Source organism: Leptonychotes weddellii, chromosome 15 (assembly GCF_054177405.1).
Source record: "Leptonychotes weddellii isolate Sample4059 chromosome 15, ASM5417740v2, whole genome shotgun sequence".
Lineage (NCBI taxonomy): Eukaryota > Metazoa > Chordata > Mammalia > Carnivora > Phocidae > Leptonychotes > Leptonychotes weddellii.
Genome location: NC_138383.1, coordinates 37,765,481 through 37,782,252, shown reverse-complemented (window position 1 = coordinate 37,782,252; position 16,772 = coordinate 37,765,481). Strand labels below are relative to the sequence as shown.

The 16,772-nt window shown below is 35.8% G+C and overlaps 1 protein-coding gene and 1 non-coding gene across 6 annotated transcripts in view; one reads left to right on the top strand and one right to left on the bottom strand.

Annotated features, from left to right (window-relative positions):
• NSRP1 (nuclear speckle splicing regulatory protein 1) overlaps nt 1-16,772 on the bottom strand; it is a 30,997-nt gene that overhangs the window by 9,284 nt on the left and 4,941 nt on the right. For 3 of the 5 annotated variants that reach the window (XM_081805502.1, XM_081805505.1, XM_081805504.1), the window contains 2 exons: nt 5,514-5,594; nt 2,212-2,268 (listed from right to left, as the gene is read on the bottom strand). In XM_081805502.1, the coding sequence (XP_081661628.1) occupies nt 2,212-2,268; nt 5,514-5,594 (138 nt within the window). The remainder of the gene's footprint in view (nt 1-2,211; nt 2,269-5,513; nt 5,595-16,772) is intronic. The other 2 variants (XM_006734534.3, XM_081805503.1) reach the window with 1 other exon arrangement.
• Nucleotides 8,808-8,902, top strand: LOC115941358 (small nucleolar RNA SNORD116). Its single transcript, XR_004076114.1, has one exon. It is a non-coding gene; the product is annotated as a small nucleolar RNA SNORD116 (small nucleolar RNA).

The window sequence follows — 16,772 nt, the reverse complement described above, 5'->3', positions numbered from 1 at the left end:
GGGCGGGGAGTGGGGGGGGTATGGGGTAACAGGATGTCAGGCATTAAGGAGGGCACGTGATGTGATGAGCACTGGATGTTATATACAACTGATGAATCACTGAACTCTACCTCTGAAACTAATAATACAATATATGTTAATTGAATTTAAATAAAAAAGTAATACCTTAAAAAAATAAAATAAAATACCCCATTTCTAAGAGTATTGTATCTTAGATTTAGTAAATGTAGTCAAGTTAGTATTCTTCATCATAAAAGTTAGTTTGGGATTAAAGCAGAAGACAAGAGCTAAATCATCCAAGTGGATGGGGAATAAAGTGAAAAGCAGGAAGTATAGATGAGAGATCAAAGGGGCAGCAGGCAGGTAAAGGTACAAGAATAGCTATAGGAGCACTCCTAACTTGCAAGCAAACTATGAGAAAAAGTCTCACTAATAGGAAAAGTGGTTTTGGACAGCTAGGATTAAGAATAAAATTAGGTTTGGGATTTATGCTTTAAAAAGTAGTTAAGGAAAAAAAAAAAAAAAAAGTAGGTAAGGGGCGCCTGAGTGGCTCAGTCATTGAGCGTCTGCCTTCAGCTCAAGTCATGATCCCAGGGTCCTGGGATCGAGCCCCGCATTGGGCTGCTCAGCAGAGCCTGCTTCTCCCTCTCCCTCTGCCGCTCCCCTTGCTCGTGCTCTCTCTTTCTCTCTCTCTGTGTCAAATAAATAAATAAAATCTTAAACAACAACAAAAAAAGTGGTTGCCATCTGGGTATTCTCTAAGACTGATGAATCACTGACCTCTACCTCAGAAACCAATAATATATTATATGTTAATTAACTGAATTTAAATTGAAAAAGTATTTAAAAATTTAAAAAATTAAAAATAAGTTATTTTTATGTAGGGTTTCGAACAGAAAAAATAGCATACACACACACCCATGCAATAAAACAGAACTCACACTCAAGAATATGTCAACCAGCTTACGAACTAGAATATTACAAGTATCTTCAAAGTTATCTATGTGTTCCTCCATGATTCCCTTTGCCTACCACACAGACGTAAACAATATTCTAAATTTAACGCTTATTTTCTCTTCCTTTTCCCCCCACATATGTATATGGCTCTAAGTAATATATTCTATGATGTGCTGTTGTTATCAGCTTTATATAAATAGTATCAGCTTCATTAAAAAAAAAAAGTGGTTGCCATAGTATCTGGCACATTAGAAAGTGTTTAACAAATTTAACCTCATGCAGGATTCCAGGTAGACAAGAGAGAAACAGATGCCAAAGGTTAAAGAAAATGTGGAGAGGAAAAAATTAAAATTAAAAAGAAAGGTACTATGCCATTGTTTAATTTCATTATGTTCTGCAGCAGCTAAATCTAAGATACAATGGTATAGTAGAAAAATTAGTAAACCTTCACGCCTAGTTCTGTAATTAGCTGTGTGATCATGAGGGGTAATTTATCCTTTTGAAGTTTCAGATTTCTTAACAGACCATGGGCAGGTTTGTGAGAATTTTAAAAACATAATGTATGTATAAGAAAGTGCTTGGAAATATGACAGAGCACTATATAAATATAAGATGCAAGGCAAATCTATTGAAAATTATCAGATATTCCCCATTCTCAGTAGCCGAATTTCAAATAATTATAAAGTTATGAAACCACTTTGCTGTGAAGAGACTTTTTTTAAGTAGGCTCACTAGTAAGAATAATTAAACCAGGCGGCGCCTGGGTGGCTCAGTCATTAAGCGTCTGCCTTCGGCTCAGGTCATGATCCCAGAGTCCTGGGATCGAGCCCCACATGGGGCTCCCTGGTCTGCGGGAAGCCTGCTTCTCCCTCTCCCACTCCCCCTGCTTGTGTTCTCTCTCTCGCTGTGTATCTCTCTCTGTCAAATAAATAAAATCTTAAAAAAAAAAAAGAATAATTAAACCATATAATCCAATATAAGACTCCTGAGTCATCTAAAAGCAGAAATGGGTTTAATCTACAACACAGCAATGAAGAGTTAATTCTTCATTGTGCTTTTTCCATGTAAATTTATCACAAAAACCTGAAATATATGTAAATCAAGAAACATCTTAAACATTTTCAGAAAAGAAGGGTTAAGATAAAATTATTTCTTCATACACAACTACTCTGCTCTGTCTCAGGACCTAGATACCAAAACTGATACTGAAATACTTATTTCACCAAATACATTTAATTCCCTCAGCCACCTTACCTGTTTCATTGCTTGCTTCTTAGCAGCTTCCCTCTGAAGGCTTTCACTCACGGAGGTCTATAAAACATAAAAATGTTGTCTTTGTTTAAGCCAATTTAAAATTTCTTTTCCAGTATTCTGGCTGGCAATTAGTTCCTTACCTATACTAAAAACCAGAAAAGTATTATGAAAAAATATTATAATTAAAGAAACATTTTCAGGGTCTTTTACCAAAACCTTAGGAAACAAATGAATTTTATTGTAAATCAAAAGCGTAGGCTGTAAGGTGTAAGAGAAAATAGAATGGTACGTGAAAAAAATGAGGTAACATGGCTTTTTATTCCCAACTTCACCACTAAGGCACGCAATCTCTACGATTTCAATTATTCTGTGTGCACATGTGAACGTGAGTGAACATGCATGTATTAGGTGGGGGAGCACTGGTCCCTTCCAACACATTTAGTGGTATGATTCCCAGCAACAAAAAGCACATTTTTAAAAATATTCACCACTGAATATAGTATATCAAGTTCTTATTATATGCCTAAGGCTTAGGGGCAGCCAGAACTATCTGGGGTTATAATCATTCAATAAATATGTACAAAGGCATTGTTCTAGCTCCTGAAGATAGTGGGGAAAATAAGAACAGTCTCTATCCCTGAGAGATAAATGGTCTGAAAGGGAAGACTGAGATAATCATAATATAGATGTGATAAGCTATATAATAAAAAGATTTTTTTTTAAAAAAAGGGCTGTAGGAGCAAAGAATCAAGAAAGCCTTCCTAAAAGAGATACGACATTAGACCTGAATCAAAAAGAATTTAAGAAAAGGCAAGAGGTGTTTAGGAAGCAGTAACCACAGGGCAAAAGTAAACATTTACAGCTAAGAAAAAATATATAATTAAACTACTTAAAAAAACGTTTTCTCTAAAAGTATAAGGTTTCGTAAATATACTAACCAACACTGAAATGTATACTTTAAAAGGGCAAATTTTATGTTACGTGAATTCTATCTTAGATGAATTTATCTTTTATTGAAAAATATAATCCTCATCCCTAGGACTATAGTTTTCTAGCCTATTGACATTTGCTGCTTTTAGCTATACAGTATCAATTGGTGCTTCCTTTGTTTTCCATGGCAACCAAGAGAACAACATAAACCTAATTCCAGTTCCCTATGACCATGGAGACTCACAAAGGCCATACAAGTAATAGAACACATACTTAATAAATTAAAAGAAGTGGATAGGCAAGGAACTAAGGACATTTTAGGTGACAGTAAACTGACTACAACTAGAGAAAAAGATACTGATAACAAAAACAACAGCAGCTAACATTTATTGAGCCAGGTGCTATGCTAAGTGTATTACTTGTATATTACATTAATTACTTGTTTAACACAAATTTCCCTATTATGTGATACATTTGTACTCATGAGAATATCAATTTTAAACATTAAAATATTAACTATGCTAATAACCATCTCATGAATTCCTTCCCATCTATTTTTAATGTCTGTCTTTCTAATCAGTGTAAATTAAGTATTTCTTGATCACTGACTCAGTAATGTCTTAAGGACTAACTAGAAGAGTAAGTCTCCAAATACTAGACTTTTACTTCTTTTACTTGCTTTTATTATTTTTTTCCTATCTCTCCTCCAATCACAGTTCACCTGCTGTCACTTTCAAACTGGTTGCTTCAACCTAAACTATTGAACTTAGAAAAATAAAACACAAAGCTAGTACTTTTTAGACTCATATAATACAGAATAAGCAGACTGGGAAGGGCCTTTCCAATGTAAAGTGTATATACTGTGAGACATAAGAGGTTTTGTTTCCATGTTCATAGCCATTTTGAAGGATGATGTGTGTCTGTCTGCCCTTTGAAAAAATCAGTTATTACTTACAGGGTGATAACATAATGGAGGGAGTACAGTAATTTTACAAATTCTATTCATAGACTTGTATCCCTGGAATTCTAACAGCATCATCAGTGGATAAAGAGGTAGCTCTGAACCTAAGCTGAAAAAGTCAGGGAAGATTATCTCCTTTTGAAGCTCATTTGATTCTCAGTTTTCTAACTAAAAGAACTCTGACAATGACTTAACGTTTTCACTAAAATGCCAACAAACTGAAAATATTTGGGCACCTGGGTGGCTTAGTGGGTTAAGTGTCTGCCTTCAGCTCAGGTCATGATCCCATGGTCCTGGGACGGAGCCCCGCCTCGGGTTCCCTGCTCAGCGGGGGGCCTGCTTCTCACTCTCCCTCTGCTCCTCTCTCTTCTTGTGCTTGCTGTTATCTCTTGCACACACTCTCTCTCAAATAAATAAAATCTTTAAAAAAACTGAAAATATTTTAAGTTGAAATGCATTTAATACACCTAACCTACCCAACATCATAGCTTAGCCCAACCTACCTTAAAGGTGTTCAGAACACTCACATTAGCTACAGTTGGGCAAATCCACCTAACACAAAGCCTACTTTATAATATAGTGCTGAATATCTAATGTAATTTATTGAATACTGTACTGAAAGTGAGTAAAAGAATGGTTGTATGGGTAAATATTTGTTAGTGTATGGATTGTTCACCCTCATGATCACATGGCTGACTACAAGTGAGCTGTGGTTCACTGCCAATGCCTTGCCTCATGACAAGAGTACTGCACTTCACTAGCCCATGAAAAGATCGGAATTCAAAATTTGAAGTACAATTTCTACTGAATGCGTAACACTTCCGCACCACTGTAAAGCTGAAAAATCCTAAATCAAAGTATTCTAGGTTGGGGACCATCTATGGTTTCTATAAAAAGGAAGGAGGAGAGCCTGGCTGGCTCAGTTGGTAGTGCTTGCAGCCTGTGACCTTGGGATCGTAAGTTAAAGCCCCAGATATCACAAAACACTTTAGTTCTTGCCACAAAATATTCTAGTCTACAAATGGCCTAAGGAAAAATAGCTGTTAAATAATATGATTAAGGATGAATGTAAGTGATCTAACCATACAATACAGTCATTGATTAGTTTCAAAATTAGCAGGCATGCAATTATTCTAATTTTATGTTTGAAGACCAATTAGTTCACAGAATAGAAGAGAGTATTCATTAATAGTGCCTTCTAATAAAACCACAAATTACCATTAGTTTTAAATGTAGGAAGATAAAAATTATTCCCCGTAAGGGCTTTTATCTTTTTTTTTTTTTAATGTGCAAGAGAGCAAGCTTCCGTGTAAGCAGGGAAGGGCAAAGGGAGGAGAGGGATAGAAAGAATCTCAAGATCTCAAGTAGGCTCCACACCCAGTGCGGAGCCCTACAAGGAACTTGAACTCACCACCCTGAGATCATGACCTGAGCCAAAACCAAGAGTCAGCCACTTTACTGACTGAGCCATCCAGGCGCCCTGGGCCTTTATCTTAAAGAAAAAATAATTCAAGTTATAAACTGGCTCTTATGTAAACATTCCAACTGTCCTAAAAGTGTAAAAACTGCTATTGTACCACACCAATCTTTCAAAACAGGTTTTGTACCAAAAATCTCAGGGAAATAAACTTTTATAAAACCTGAAGTAGTAGTTCCTTGCAAATATTTCAACTTGATTCAACAAACATGTTCTGAGAGCCTACTACGTGTACAGCACTAAAAGTGGGAGAGGAGCCATATTTGATCAACATCTTAATTTTTTATGTCTAATCTAAGAGTTGGTAGGTTTCTTTTAATTTCCAAATAAATTAACATGAAAAAGAAGAGATAAAATGCCAGGTCCATTTTATAGATACTAATAATATATAATAATACCCTCTGTGCACACACACACACACACACACACACGTGGTTATCAAGGATAGGCACCATAAACTGCAGAATTAAGAAACACCGCGACTGGCTGTTCTTAGTCTTTACTACCTCCCCTAGTCGTTTGTTCTGTGTAGAGAATAAAAATTATTTAATCGGGTCCCTGGGTGGCCCAGTCGGTTAAGCAGCTGCCTTCGGCTCAGGTCATGATCCCAGAGTCCTGGGATTGAGCCCTGCATCGGGCTCCTTGCTCAGTGGAGAGCCTGCTTCTCCTCTCCCTCTGCCCCTCCCCCCACTTGTGCTCTCTCTCACTCTATACTCTGCCCAAATAAATAAAATCTAAAAAAAAAAAATTTATTTAATCGATCTAATGTTTCATTGGGATGCAGTCTGACAGAGATGATCTAATTAAAAGGGAAATGGTTTTTAAAACCTTCACAATTAGTTCAGATAAATGCAAGAGAAAACCACATGATTGTGCATTTCTTACATCACTACACATGTTTAGATGGGCTGACTCCTGGGCTTTGATAACTGCCAGAAGAGAAATAGTTTTATATATATTACTACAGCCCCTTCACCAATACACAGATTACAGTTTAATGGCACTGGGAAAGAAATAAGATACTGGACCATTAATTTATATTACTGAATTACCTTTCTTCAGTCACACTTTTTACAGAATTAAACAAAAATTAAAAAAAAATAAGAACAAATAAAAATTCAGAAAAGGGTTCTGAGTATTTTTTTTGCAGAAATCTCTTTTCCATAACTAATAAGTCACAGATTTTAAAAAATCACATATAGCCTTTATATGTGAAATAAGACATTTACCTATCCACTTATCCAAAACAGTTCTCAACTAAAGAAAAAACAGTTCAAGAATCAATCCTTCCTCAAATGGCTTATGGCTATAATTTTCAGTTGTGCTCTGAGAATTTAGAAATGAATACTTCCTGTTCTTTATTATTTTTTTTAACTTAGCAACAGATCATTTACTAAAGGTCCTACAACTCAGCAATCTCTATTATGAGCTTTGTCCACATTCACATGCTTCTTCTGTAAGTACAAAGCCTGTTTAAGAGTTGCAAAAAATACATAAAATTTTTATTATATATGCTAAGAAAAAATGGACATGGCTATCAACAGAAAATTTAGAAAAGAGAAAATATAAATGACCATTAACTATATGAAAAAATGTTCAATCTTACCAATAACTAAGGAGATGAAAATGAAAATATTAACTTTTATCATCAAATTCAGATTTTTAAAGTTGTATCATCCAGTATTGGCAAGGTAATGAGTAAATATATACTCCTACATTGTGAAAGTGTGAAATGGTTCCAATTTGGCAAACTGTATTAAAAGCCTGAAAAAATATCCAATTCTTTTGAACCAGTAATTCCACTTTCAGGAGTTCACTGTATGGATATAAAAAAAAGATAAACAAAAAGATTTAGGTGCTATTATATTTCACTGTATTATATAACAGAATATCCATTCACATTAGTGAAAAACTTGAAGCAACCTAACTTTCAACATCATTATCAGTTAAGTAAGCTGTATACCCTTCAACACAAAGTTCTGCAGCCATTTAAAAATCTGTTTTCGGGGCACCTGGGTGGCTCAGTCAGTTAAGCGTCTGCCTTCGGCTCAGGTCATGATCCCAGGGTCCTAGGATCAAGCCCCACATCGGGCTCCCTGCTCAGTGGGGAGCCTGCTTCTCCCTCTCCCTCTCCCTCTGTGCTCTCTTTCTCAAATAAATAAAATCTTAAAAAAAAATAAGAATCTGTTTTCAACATTTAATGGTATGGGCAAACTTTAATGTTATACCCATGTTAGTCCATGTTCACTACTCAAGAATTAAGCCCCCCTGCTAATAATCATCCCCTCTCATACTATGGCCACATTGCTCATGTCTTTTACCTTGATTAAAACCTTCCCATGAAGTCCTCTATAATCCCTGCATTCTCATCCTCTTTCATAAACCTTTATTTCCTTGACTGAAACTGCCTCTTTCCTAAAGATACCCTTTCTTCTGAGGCTTCTCATGGCTTACATACTTCACATTAGGAAGACCCTGTGTCTCCTCCTGATTCTAGTGTCATACACTGTGGGTAAAAGTAAAACCCCGACTCCTTTGAAGTTCATGCCATATGACTACTACCTTTATCCCTTTTTACTCTTAATTTATTAATTCTTTATTACTATCTCTGACACTGATCTGTTTTCCTCTCTGCTTTATATCATGCCATCATCATCACAGAAAATCCATACAACACACTGACCTGACCTTGTTTTCCTCAGGTCCAGTTATGATGGTTTCCTCTCCATGTAGCCACCCTATCATTGTCACTCTTGTCATTATCTGTGACTGCCCCAGCTCTGAAACTGTAAATCTGGACAACCAACCCAACAACAACCACTACTTTTCTACCAAATTTCACTGTATAGAAGATGTACATTATTTCACATCCTTATATTGATGAAATCAGGACAAACTTTATAATCAGCAGGCATCATCTAACTGCTCTTGACCAAGAGATATTCTTAATAGTTGGTTCTACCTGCATGTGTGTAAATACTAAAACAGCATCAGCACCAAAACCTGCAGAATGAATATCATCAAGTGTTGGTGACATAGCATTTCTTAAAATTATGCAATTATGTAGAGATAATTTACTTTGGACTCCCACTTGGGATTACTACTTAATACACCTAGTTCACTACCTCCAAACACCCTCCTTACGACGATTAAGCTCGATCTCAGAAAGAATGATAAATTTGGAAAAACACAGTCATCAGTGAGTCTGAGTGAAGAAGTAAGTCCAAAAGACTGATGATGACTCCCTCATATGCATTCCTTGGAAAATCTGAACAAAATCAGTGAGAACTTCCTATGATTAAGAAAAAAACAAACAAAAAACTCTGGATTTGAAAAAGTTTTAGGGATCCCTTAACTAATTATTTTTATTCATATTTTGCTGCTTTTTAATATAAGAGTAACCAAAGGTAAAAATTTATATCTTAAGACTAAAAGAACTTTCAATATTGTATTGTATAGTAAATATATAATTAGAATTCTAACTCATAAGACTATCATAGTTTAATTGGTAGTGTTTTCTTAATGATGCATAAAATAACAGTGCAATTTACAATGTTTCAGATTTTTTTTTGTAAGATTTTATTTATTTATTTAACAGAGAGAGACACAGTGAGAGAGGGAACACAAGCAGGGGGAGTGGGAGAGGGAGAACCAGGCTCCCCATTGAGCAGGGAGCCCGATGCGGGGCTCGATCCCAGGACCCTGGGATCATGACCTGAGCCGAAGGCAGATGCTTAACGACTGAGCCACCCAGGCGCCCCAATGTGTCAGATTTCAATAAAATACATAGCTCTCTTGCTCATTTATTTCCACTTTATCTTTTCTTTGATCTTATGGATGCCACTAATCCCTTGATTTTTCTATTTTTTTATTACATCTTTACAGTAGTGAATCTTCAACTACTCTTGCCAATAATTAAACTCCCATTGCCCATCTTTTGCACCTATTTGATAAATATGAGTCCTGAATCCCTGCAACCACCTCTGTCTATAGTAAGGCAGCTAAGCACTCCTGGAAAATATTATTTCTTAGCTTCCAACTGTAATTGGGTCCTAACTGTATTTACCAAACATCCTCTGTTACTAATCAAGTCTCTTTTTTCTCTACCAACTATATTCAGGCCTCCTCTCTTTGTAAACCTCCTATACCCTGTCAACTTTCCCTATATATGACATTACCACTACCTTTAAAAATTATTATGAAAAATTATGTACAAAAAGGGTACAAAAAATAACGTAGTACCTGTGAATTCATTACCCAGCCTAAGAAATGGAACATTATCAGTAGAGATGAAGTCACTGTATATCCTTCCCTAAATCTTATCTCCCATCCTTTCCATCCTAAATTTTTATATAGTCTCCTTGCTTTTTGTTAGTTTTGCTACGTATGTATTGAAGGAGTTCAGGACATGGCCACCCCAAAATATGCTCCTTTGGCAAATACTGATTATTTTGAACTGAAGAAACTTGAAAATTGCCACGTGAAAGGTGCCTTCCCTGTACGAGAAGGAAGAAACTGCATTTTGTTTTTTTTTTTTAAAGATTTTATTTATTTATTTGACAGAGCAAGAGAGCACAAGCAGGAGGAGCAGCAGCAGGAGAGGGAGAAGCAGACTCCCCACTGAGCAGGGAGCCCGACACGGGGCTCAATCCCAGAACCCTGGGATCACAACCTGAGCCGAAGGCAGACACTCAACCATCTGAGCCACCCAGGCGCCACTTTTCTGTATTTTCTAAATGGTCTAAAAGAATATGCATTTTTTATATAACCAGGAGGTTACTATAACTTATTAAGTAACCAGAAATTATTCTAATTTATTAAGTAACAAAAGCAACTTTAAGATCCTACTCAGAACTGAAAGTTAATTATGCTTAGTATCTTGACCAGCTGTGGAATATAAAGTGCAACCTGCCTTTGTGTGGTCAAAGTTTCTAATTCTACACCTTCAGTCAGTTAGTACTTAGTGTTAATAGGTCACTCCATGCCAACCTTCAAAGAACTAAACAAACTGAACTAATACCTTTATTTAACTAAAGAACAATTAATACCAACCTAAAAGCATTTATTCATTCACTTAAGTATTTACTGAGCATATGCCATGTGTAAGGCACTATTCAGGGTATTGGTCAAAAAACAATAAACAAAAACCTCTGCCCTCAATGAACTTATAAGGGAACAAAAACAGACAAGTAAAATATATGTCAGATGTATCGCACTCTATGCAAAAAAACAATCAAATAAAGGTACAGAGACTAAGGAGAAGACTGAATTTAAAATAAGACATTCAAGGAAGGTCTCAATAAGAAGGTGTCATTTGAATCAAGACGGGTAAACAGTTAAGAAAACAAGTCACAATGAGATCTGGAGAACAGTTTTTCAGGCACAGAGAATAGGCAAGGGCATGGCTAACATCTCCAAGGAAGTGGACATGGATCAGAGTGAATGGAGAAACTTACTACAGGTATTAATAATTCAGAGGAGGTTAATAATAATTTCAGTGTGTTCTTAAACACAACCTTGCCTAATGCGAAATTAACAAATTTGCAGATTAAGAGGAAGTTTTCATCTGATATATCAAATTTTATATGAAAAAAGATTATTTTTAATTAATTTTATTTCAAGTGCAAAGACAGTTTTAATAAAAATCAACTTGGTGACAGTGGGTAATCATGGTCTGAGAGAGTCAAAGAAGTATCTATGGAGAAGGAAGATCTAAGCTAAATTTAGAAAGAAAGGTAACAGGGAAAAAAGGTTGTATTATATAAAGGAAACTCAATAAAAAAATAGGGGCGCCTGGGTTGATCAGCTGGTTCAACGTCTGACTCTTGATTTCAGCTCGGGTGGTAGTCTCGGGGTCATGGGATCAAGCCCCACATAGGACTTGTACTCAACGCAGAGTCTGCTGGGAATTCTGTCTCTCCCTATCTCTAAATAAATGAATGAAGTCTTAAAAAAGAAATACAATGAAATGTATGGGGATTAACATAAGAATAAAAAAATATATATATATAAAAAAAAAAGAAATACAATGACATAAACATGGCAAGAAAGAATGATGAGATCAGTATGATCAAAGCAAATGACTTCTGTATGGGTGCTAAGAACTAAAACTGGGGGACGCCCAGGTGGCTCAGTCGTTAAGCGTCTGCCTTCAGTTCTGGTCATGATCCCAGGGTCCTGGGATCAAGCTCCGCATCGGGCTCCCTCCTCAGAGGGAAGCCTGCTTCCCTCTCTTCCACTCCCTCTGCTTGTGTTCTGTCTCTCGCGGTGTCTCTGTCAAATAAATAAATAAATAAATAAAATCTTTAAAAAAAAAAACCCAACTAAAATTGGACTCAGACTACATTATGAAAAATAGAAACCCTAAATGTGATGCAAAGACAAAAAAGAATTAACTTTTTTAAACTTAATGAAAAAGTCATTTAGAAAAATGATCTGGAATCAATGTAATATGGATAACAGGGAATTAGACTAGGGGCACTGAGGTTGTAAGACTACCGCACATGGGAATGGATAAACGGGATAAACTAGACGATGCTCTAAAAGAAAGAGAACTTGGAAGTAGATGGACAGAAGGAATGCAGAAAACAGGACCAAACATGGTATTAAAGTTTCTAAGCTAGGAGACTGCAGAAATAGTGATCATTGGTAGAATCATACATATATGTTCTGCAGAGATCATTTCATCCAGAGCTGTGTTTTTAGAATGATTACAAATTGAACAAAAAATCATACTCCTTATCCAAAAGATACAAATGTACATTTTTGAAATCTTATGACAATAGTTCCCCATTGAGAACTCAATTAGATCTCATATATAGAACATGATCCTCATAATTTTACCTCCTTAAAATACTTCATCACATCATAAGTGGAGAACTTTCTGATTTATTCTACATTTTTCTCTAATATCTAAACATTTAGGTTTTGAAGAATAGGCAAAGAACCTAAAAATGTATTCATCTGAAACAATTCGTTAGGAAGGCAAGTTTTAAATCCATGGAAATATGATGGACTATTTAATAAAATGATGTGGAAACAACTGTCTGCCTTTGGAAAGAAATATTAAAACTGATTTCTTACCTTACCTCATTCCTTTTAACAAACACCAAAATACATTCCAGGCATTATTAAACATTTAAATGTAAACACAAGTTGCAGAACTTGAAAGAATAAAATGTTTTATTAAAAGGTCAAATGACAATACAGCCATACAAAGGACTTAGAGCAATTAGGACTCTCATGTATCAGCAGCAGAAATGTAAAACGGTGCACCAAATTTGGAAAGGAATTTAGCAGTTTCTTAAAGAGGCAAACATACACCTACCATGCGACCCAGCCATTCCATGCCTAAGCATTCATCCAAGAAAAATGAAAGTATAGGTCCAATACAAAGATTTGTATACAAATGTTCACAGCCAGTTTACTTTTAACAGCCAAAAACTGGAAACAATCCAAATAATCAACAGGTGTGCAGATAAATTGTGGTATATTTACACAACAGAATACTACTCAGCAAGAAAAAAGAGTGGACTACTGAAACATAGTGTGAATTAATATCAAAGTAATTATGCTCAAAGAAGCCACCCACAGCCTTCAACCAAAGTATATATTGCATGATTCCATTTATATAAATTCCTCAAAACGAAAACTATAGTTATAGAAATTAGATCAGTAGTTGCCTGAGGGCTGGAGAGGGGATGGAAGAGGCAAGAAGGAGGAACTACAAAGGGACATAAAGAAATTTTGGGGTGTGATGGATATGTTAATTATCTTTATTGCAGTGACAGTTCATGGTATATACTTATGTCAAAATTTATACTGTATACTGTAAATAGGTGCATTAAAACTATACTGTAAATGGGTACATGTATATATCCATTATACTTCAATAAAGCTGTTCTTAAGAAGTAAAATAACATCAGGCCATACACAAAAAACTGTAGACTCTTTTTATCTGTGGTGGGTACATTTTAAATAAAAAGCTATATAATAATAACAATTTTAAAATAAAATGAGCTGTGGTTATTACAACTCAAAAATTTGGAAGGGGAAGAAGAGAGGATTTGAACCAGTGACAGGGCTGGCCAGTGTTTTAGAAAATCAGTTGCAAGAAAGTCTCAATGAATCACCTCAGGAAGAACAAAAGGGCAAATTTAGAAACTAAAGCCAAGAGACAAAATATGTCAAGCCAACTACATATAAGGACAGGTACAGAGCAAATTCAGAGGCAGGAATTTAGTAGCAGAGGCAAATTATTATGCAAAAGATGAAGAGACTGACAGAGACAAGCTAAGGAGCATGGTCCAAGTATACGAAGCAAATCATTCCTGGAATGCATAAAAACACTAAGATATGAGGCTGATTTTAAGAACAGAAAGCAGGGTAGCCCAAATCAGGTGAAGCTAGAGAACGTGTAGCCAAAAACAGGTCAGAGTCAAGCAGACTGCAGAATGAACAAAAGCTGTGCACAAGAAAAGGAGCCCACAAAAAAATTCTTCTCAAAGTAAGGCGGGCTGTTCCATCTGGCTTTTATCCCTGGTTGCTCAAAGAGAAATGTCCTTAATCCCAACAAAACACCCTTAGTAGCTTCTGAAATTTTAACTTCTCTCAGAAGTGAAGATATTTTAGTTTTAACCTGAATTATATATAAATTCACTTTCATAAAGTATTAGAAAGAGCTCCTTGAAAGCAGAGATCTTATCTTATTCAACTTCTATCAGTAGCACCCAGTATGTCTTCTATACATCAGATGCTTAAATGATGATACTTAAAAGTTCTGAACAAGAAAACCATCAAAAAAAAAAAAAATGTGCACTGAAATTTGTATTATTCACTTTCTGAATTATCACTTAATATTCCTAGACTAGTTTCCTTTCATTGCCCAGGACCTCCCTTTGTTCCTTTCCCACTGTCAAGAGAATATGTGATCCCTAAATGGAAAACAACTAGTAAAAGCTTAAATTAATAATTAGAAATAATTAGAAAAATTAATTTGTGGCAAAAAAACTCTCATGCAATCAAAAGCCAAATGTACATAATTTTTTAAATTAGTCATATTCAGCTTACAATTCTTGGTAAGATATTTTTTTTTAATTATTTATTTGACAGAGAGAAAGCGAGAGCAGGAACACAAGCAGGGGGAGTGAGAGAGGGAGAAGCAGGCTTCCCACCGAGCAGGGAGCCCGATGCGGGGCTCGATCCCAGGACCCTGGGGTCATGACCCAAGCCGAAGGCAGACGCTTAACAACTGAGCCACTCAGGTGCCCCCAATTCTTAATAAGATATTAAGCTAAGCTCCCTCCCTTTGAAATTGTTCTACAAGTGAGAGGTTGGATACAAGAAACAAACTGTGAAAAATCCCTGGGGAAACAAATGCTGGCTTGTCTGGACAGAGGAAGGGAAGAGTAGCAACCCAGAGCTGAACAGTGTATGGCACACAATTGGGGGGCTGGATGATGGAGAGCTTTTCAGAAATGTCTCTCTCCAGATACCTCAGGCAAAAACAGTAATTGCTCTGAGGTAATGTCAGAGCAGCACTCCCGCGTGGCTGGGGTGGCAAGCCCGATCTTCTCTCTGCTGAACAAAATTCCACGAAGCTTGGTCTCAACACAGAGCAACTCTCTGATAGAGTTAACAGGAAGGGTTACTATTTGATGGATGATGCAAATGGGAAGTCCAGACTAATATCGTAGGCTCTCTGCTCTGAGGTTCTTCTTCCTTTCTCCTGACAACCTTACCACTCCTTTCAAACACAGTACCTAAATCCAAAAAGGTGCAGAAATGCTGAAAATAAATGGCTGGGAAATATGAACTTAATGTGGCTGAAAATCTCAATGGAAAATGTGTTCATGGAAAAAATCAATCAATCAATCAAGCACTGAAGTATAAGGACTATTAAAATCTTTTTAAAGATTAAAACCAAATACATTATATGTTAATTGAATTTAAATAAAAATAAGTTTTTTAAAAAAATAAAAACAATAAAAAAAACTGTAATATACATTAAAACCCCCCAGAATTAATGAGCTACTCAGAATATAAATTTTAAATGACCATAATACATATCCTCAGAAATGAAAGGGTATGGGTAATATGAAGTAGAAATACTTTTTAAAAAAGAAACAATTTGAGGGGCGCCTGGGTGGCTCAGCCAGTTAAGTGTCTGCCTTAAGCTCGGGTCATGATCCCAGGGTCCTGGGATCCGGCCTGCATAGGGATCCCTGCTCGATGGGGAGTCTGCTTCTCCCTCTGCCTGCCGCTGCCTCTGCTTGTGCTCTCTCATTCTCCTCTGTCAAATAAAGGAATATAATTTTTAAAATAATAATAAATAAATAAATAAAGGTGATTTGAGATTTAATTAAAAAAGAAACAATTTGAAATAATGTAATAGAAAACAGTTAAAATGAAAATATTAAGAGATGGGTGAATGGACTAATGGGTATAGATGAAAAATGTTTTCGTGAGCTGGATTAGGCTAAGAAACACTTCTGAAACATAAGAGGAGGGGATAAAAAAGATTTTTTTAAAGGTACAAAGACATGAGAGAGTATTAACTTTGTAAAAACAGAAGATATAGAAGACGTAAAATTTAAACAGATTCACAGAAATATATGAATGACTGAGAATTTTCTAGAATTAAAAACTGTCAAACTGAACAGCTTGTGAATGTCAAAGAGGAAGAGGATAAATAAAACATACACATATACATAAACAACACCTTGATACATACAATGAAATTTAAGAGAATCAAAGACAAAAGAAAATTCTAAAAGCTTCTAACAAGAATAGTTCACCTATAAAGGAGTAAGATCAAAATGACATCAGATATCTCATCAGAAACACAAGATTTAAGGTAATTCTTAAAATTACTGTGCAGACAGCAAAGGAAACAGTCAACAAAACCAAAAGACAACCGACAGAATGGGAGAAGATATTTGCAAATGACATATCAGATAAAGGGCTAGCATCCAAAATCTATAAAGAACTTATCAAACTCAACACCCAAAGAACAAAGAATCCAATCAAGAAATGGGCAGAAGACATGAACATTTTTCCAAAGATATCCAAATGGCCAACAGACACATGAAAAAGTGCTCAACATCGCTCGGCATCAGGGAAATCCAAATCAAAACCTCAATGAGATACCACCTCACACCAGTCAGAATGGCTAAAATTAACAAGTCAGGAAAC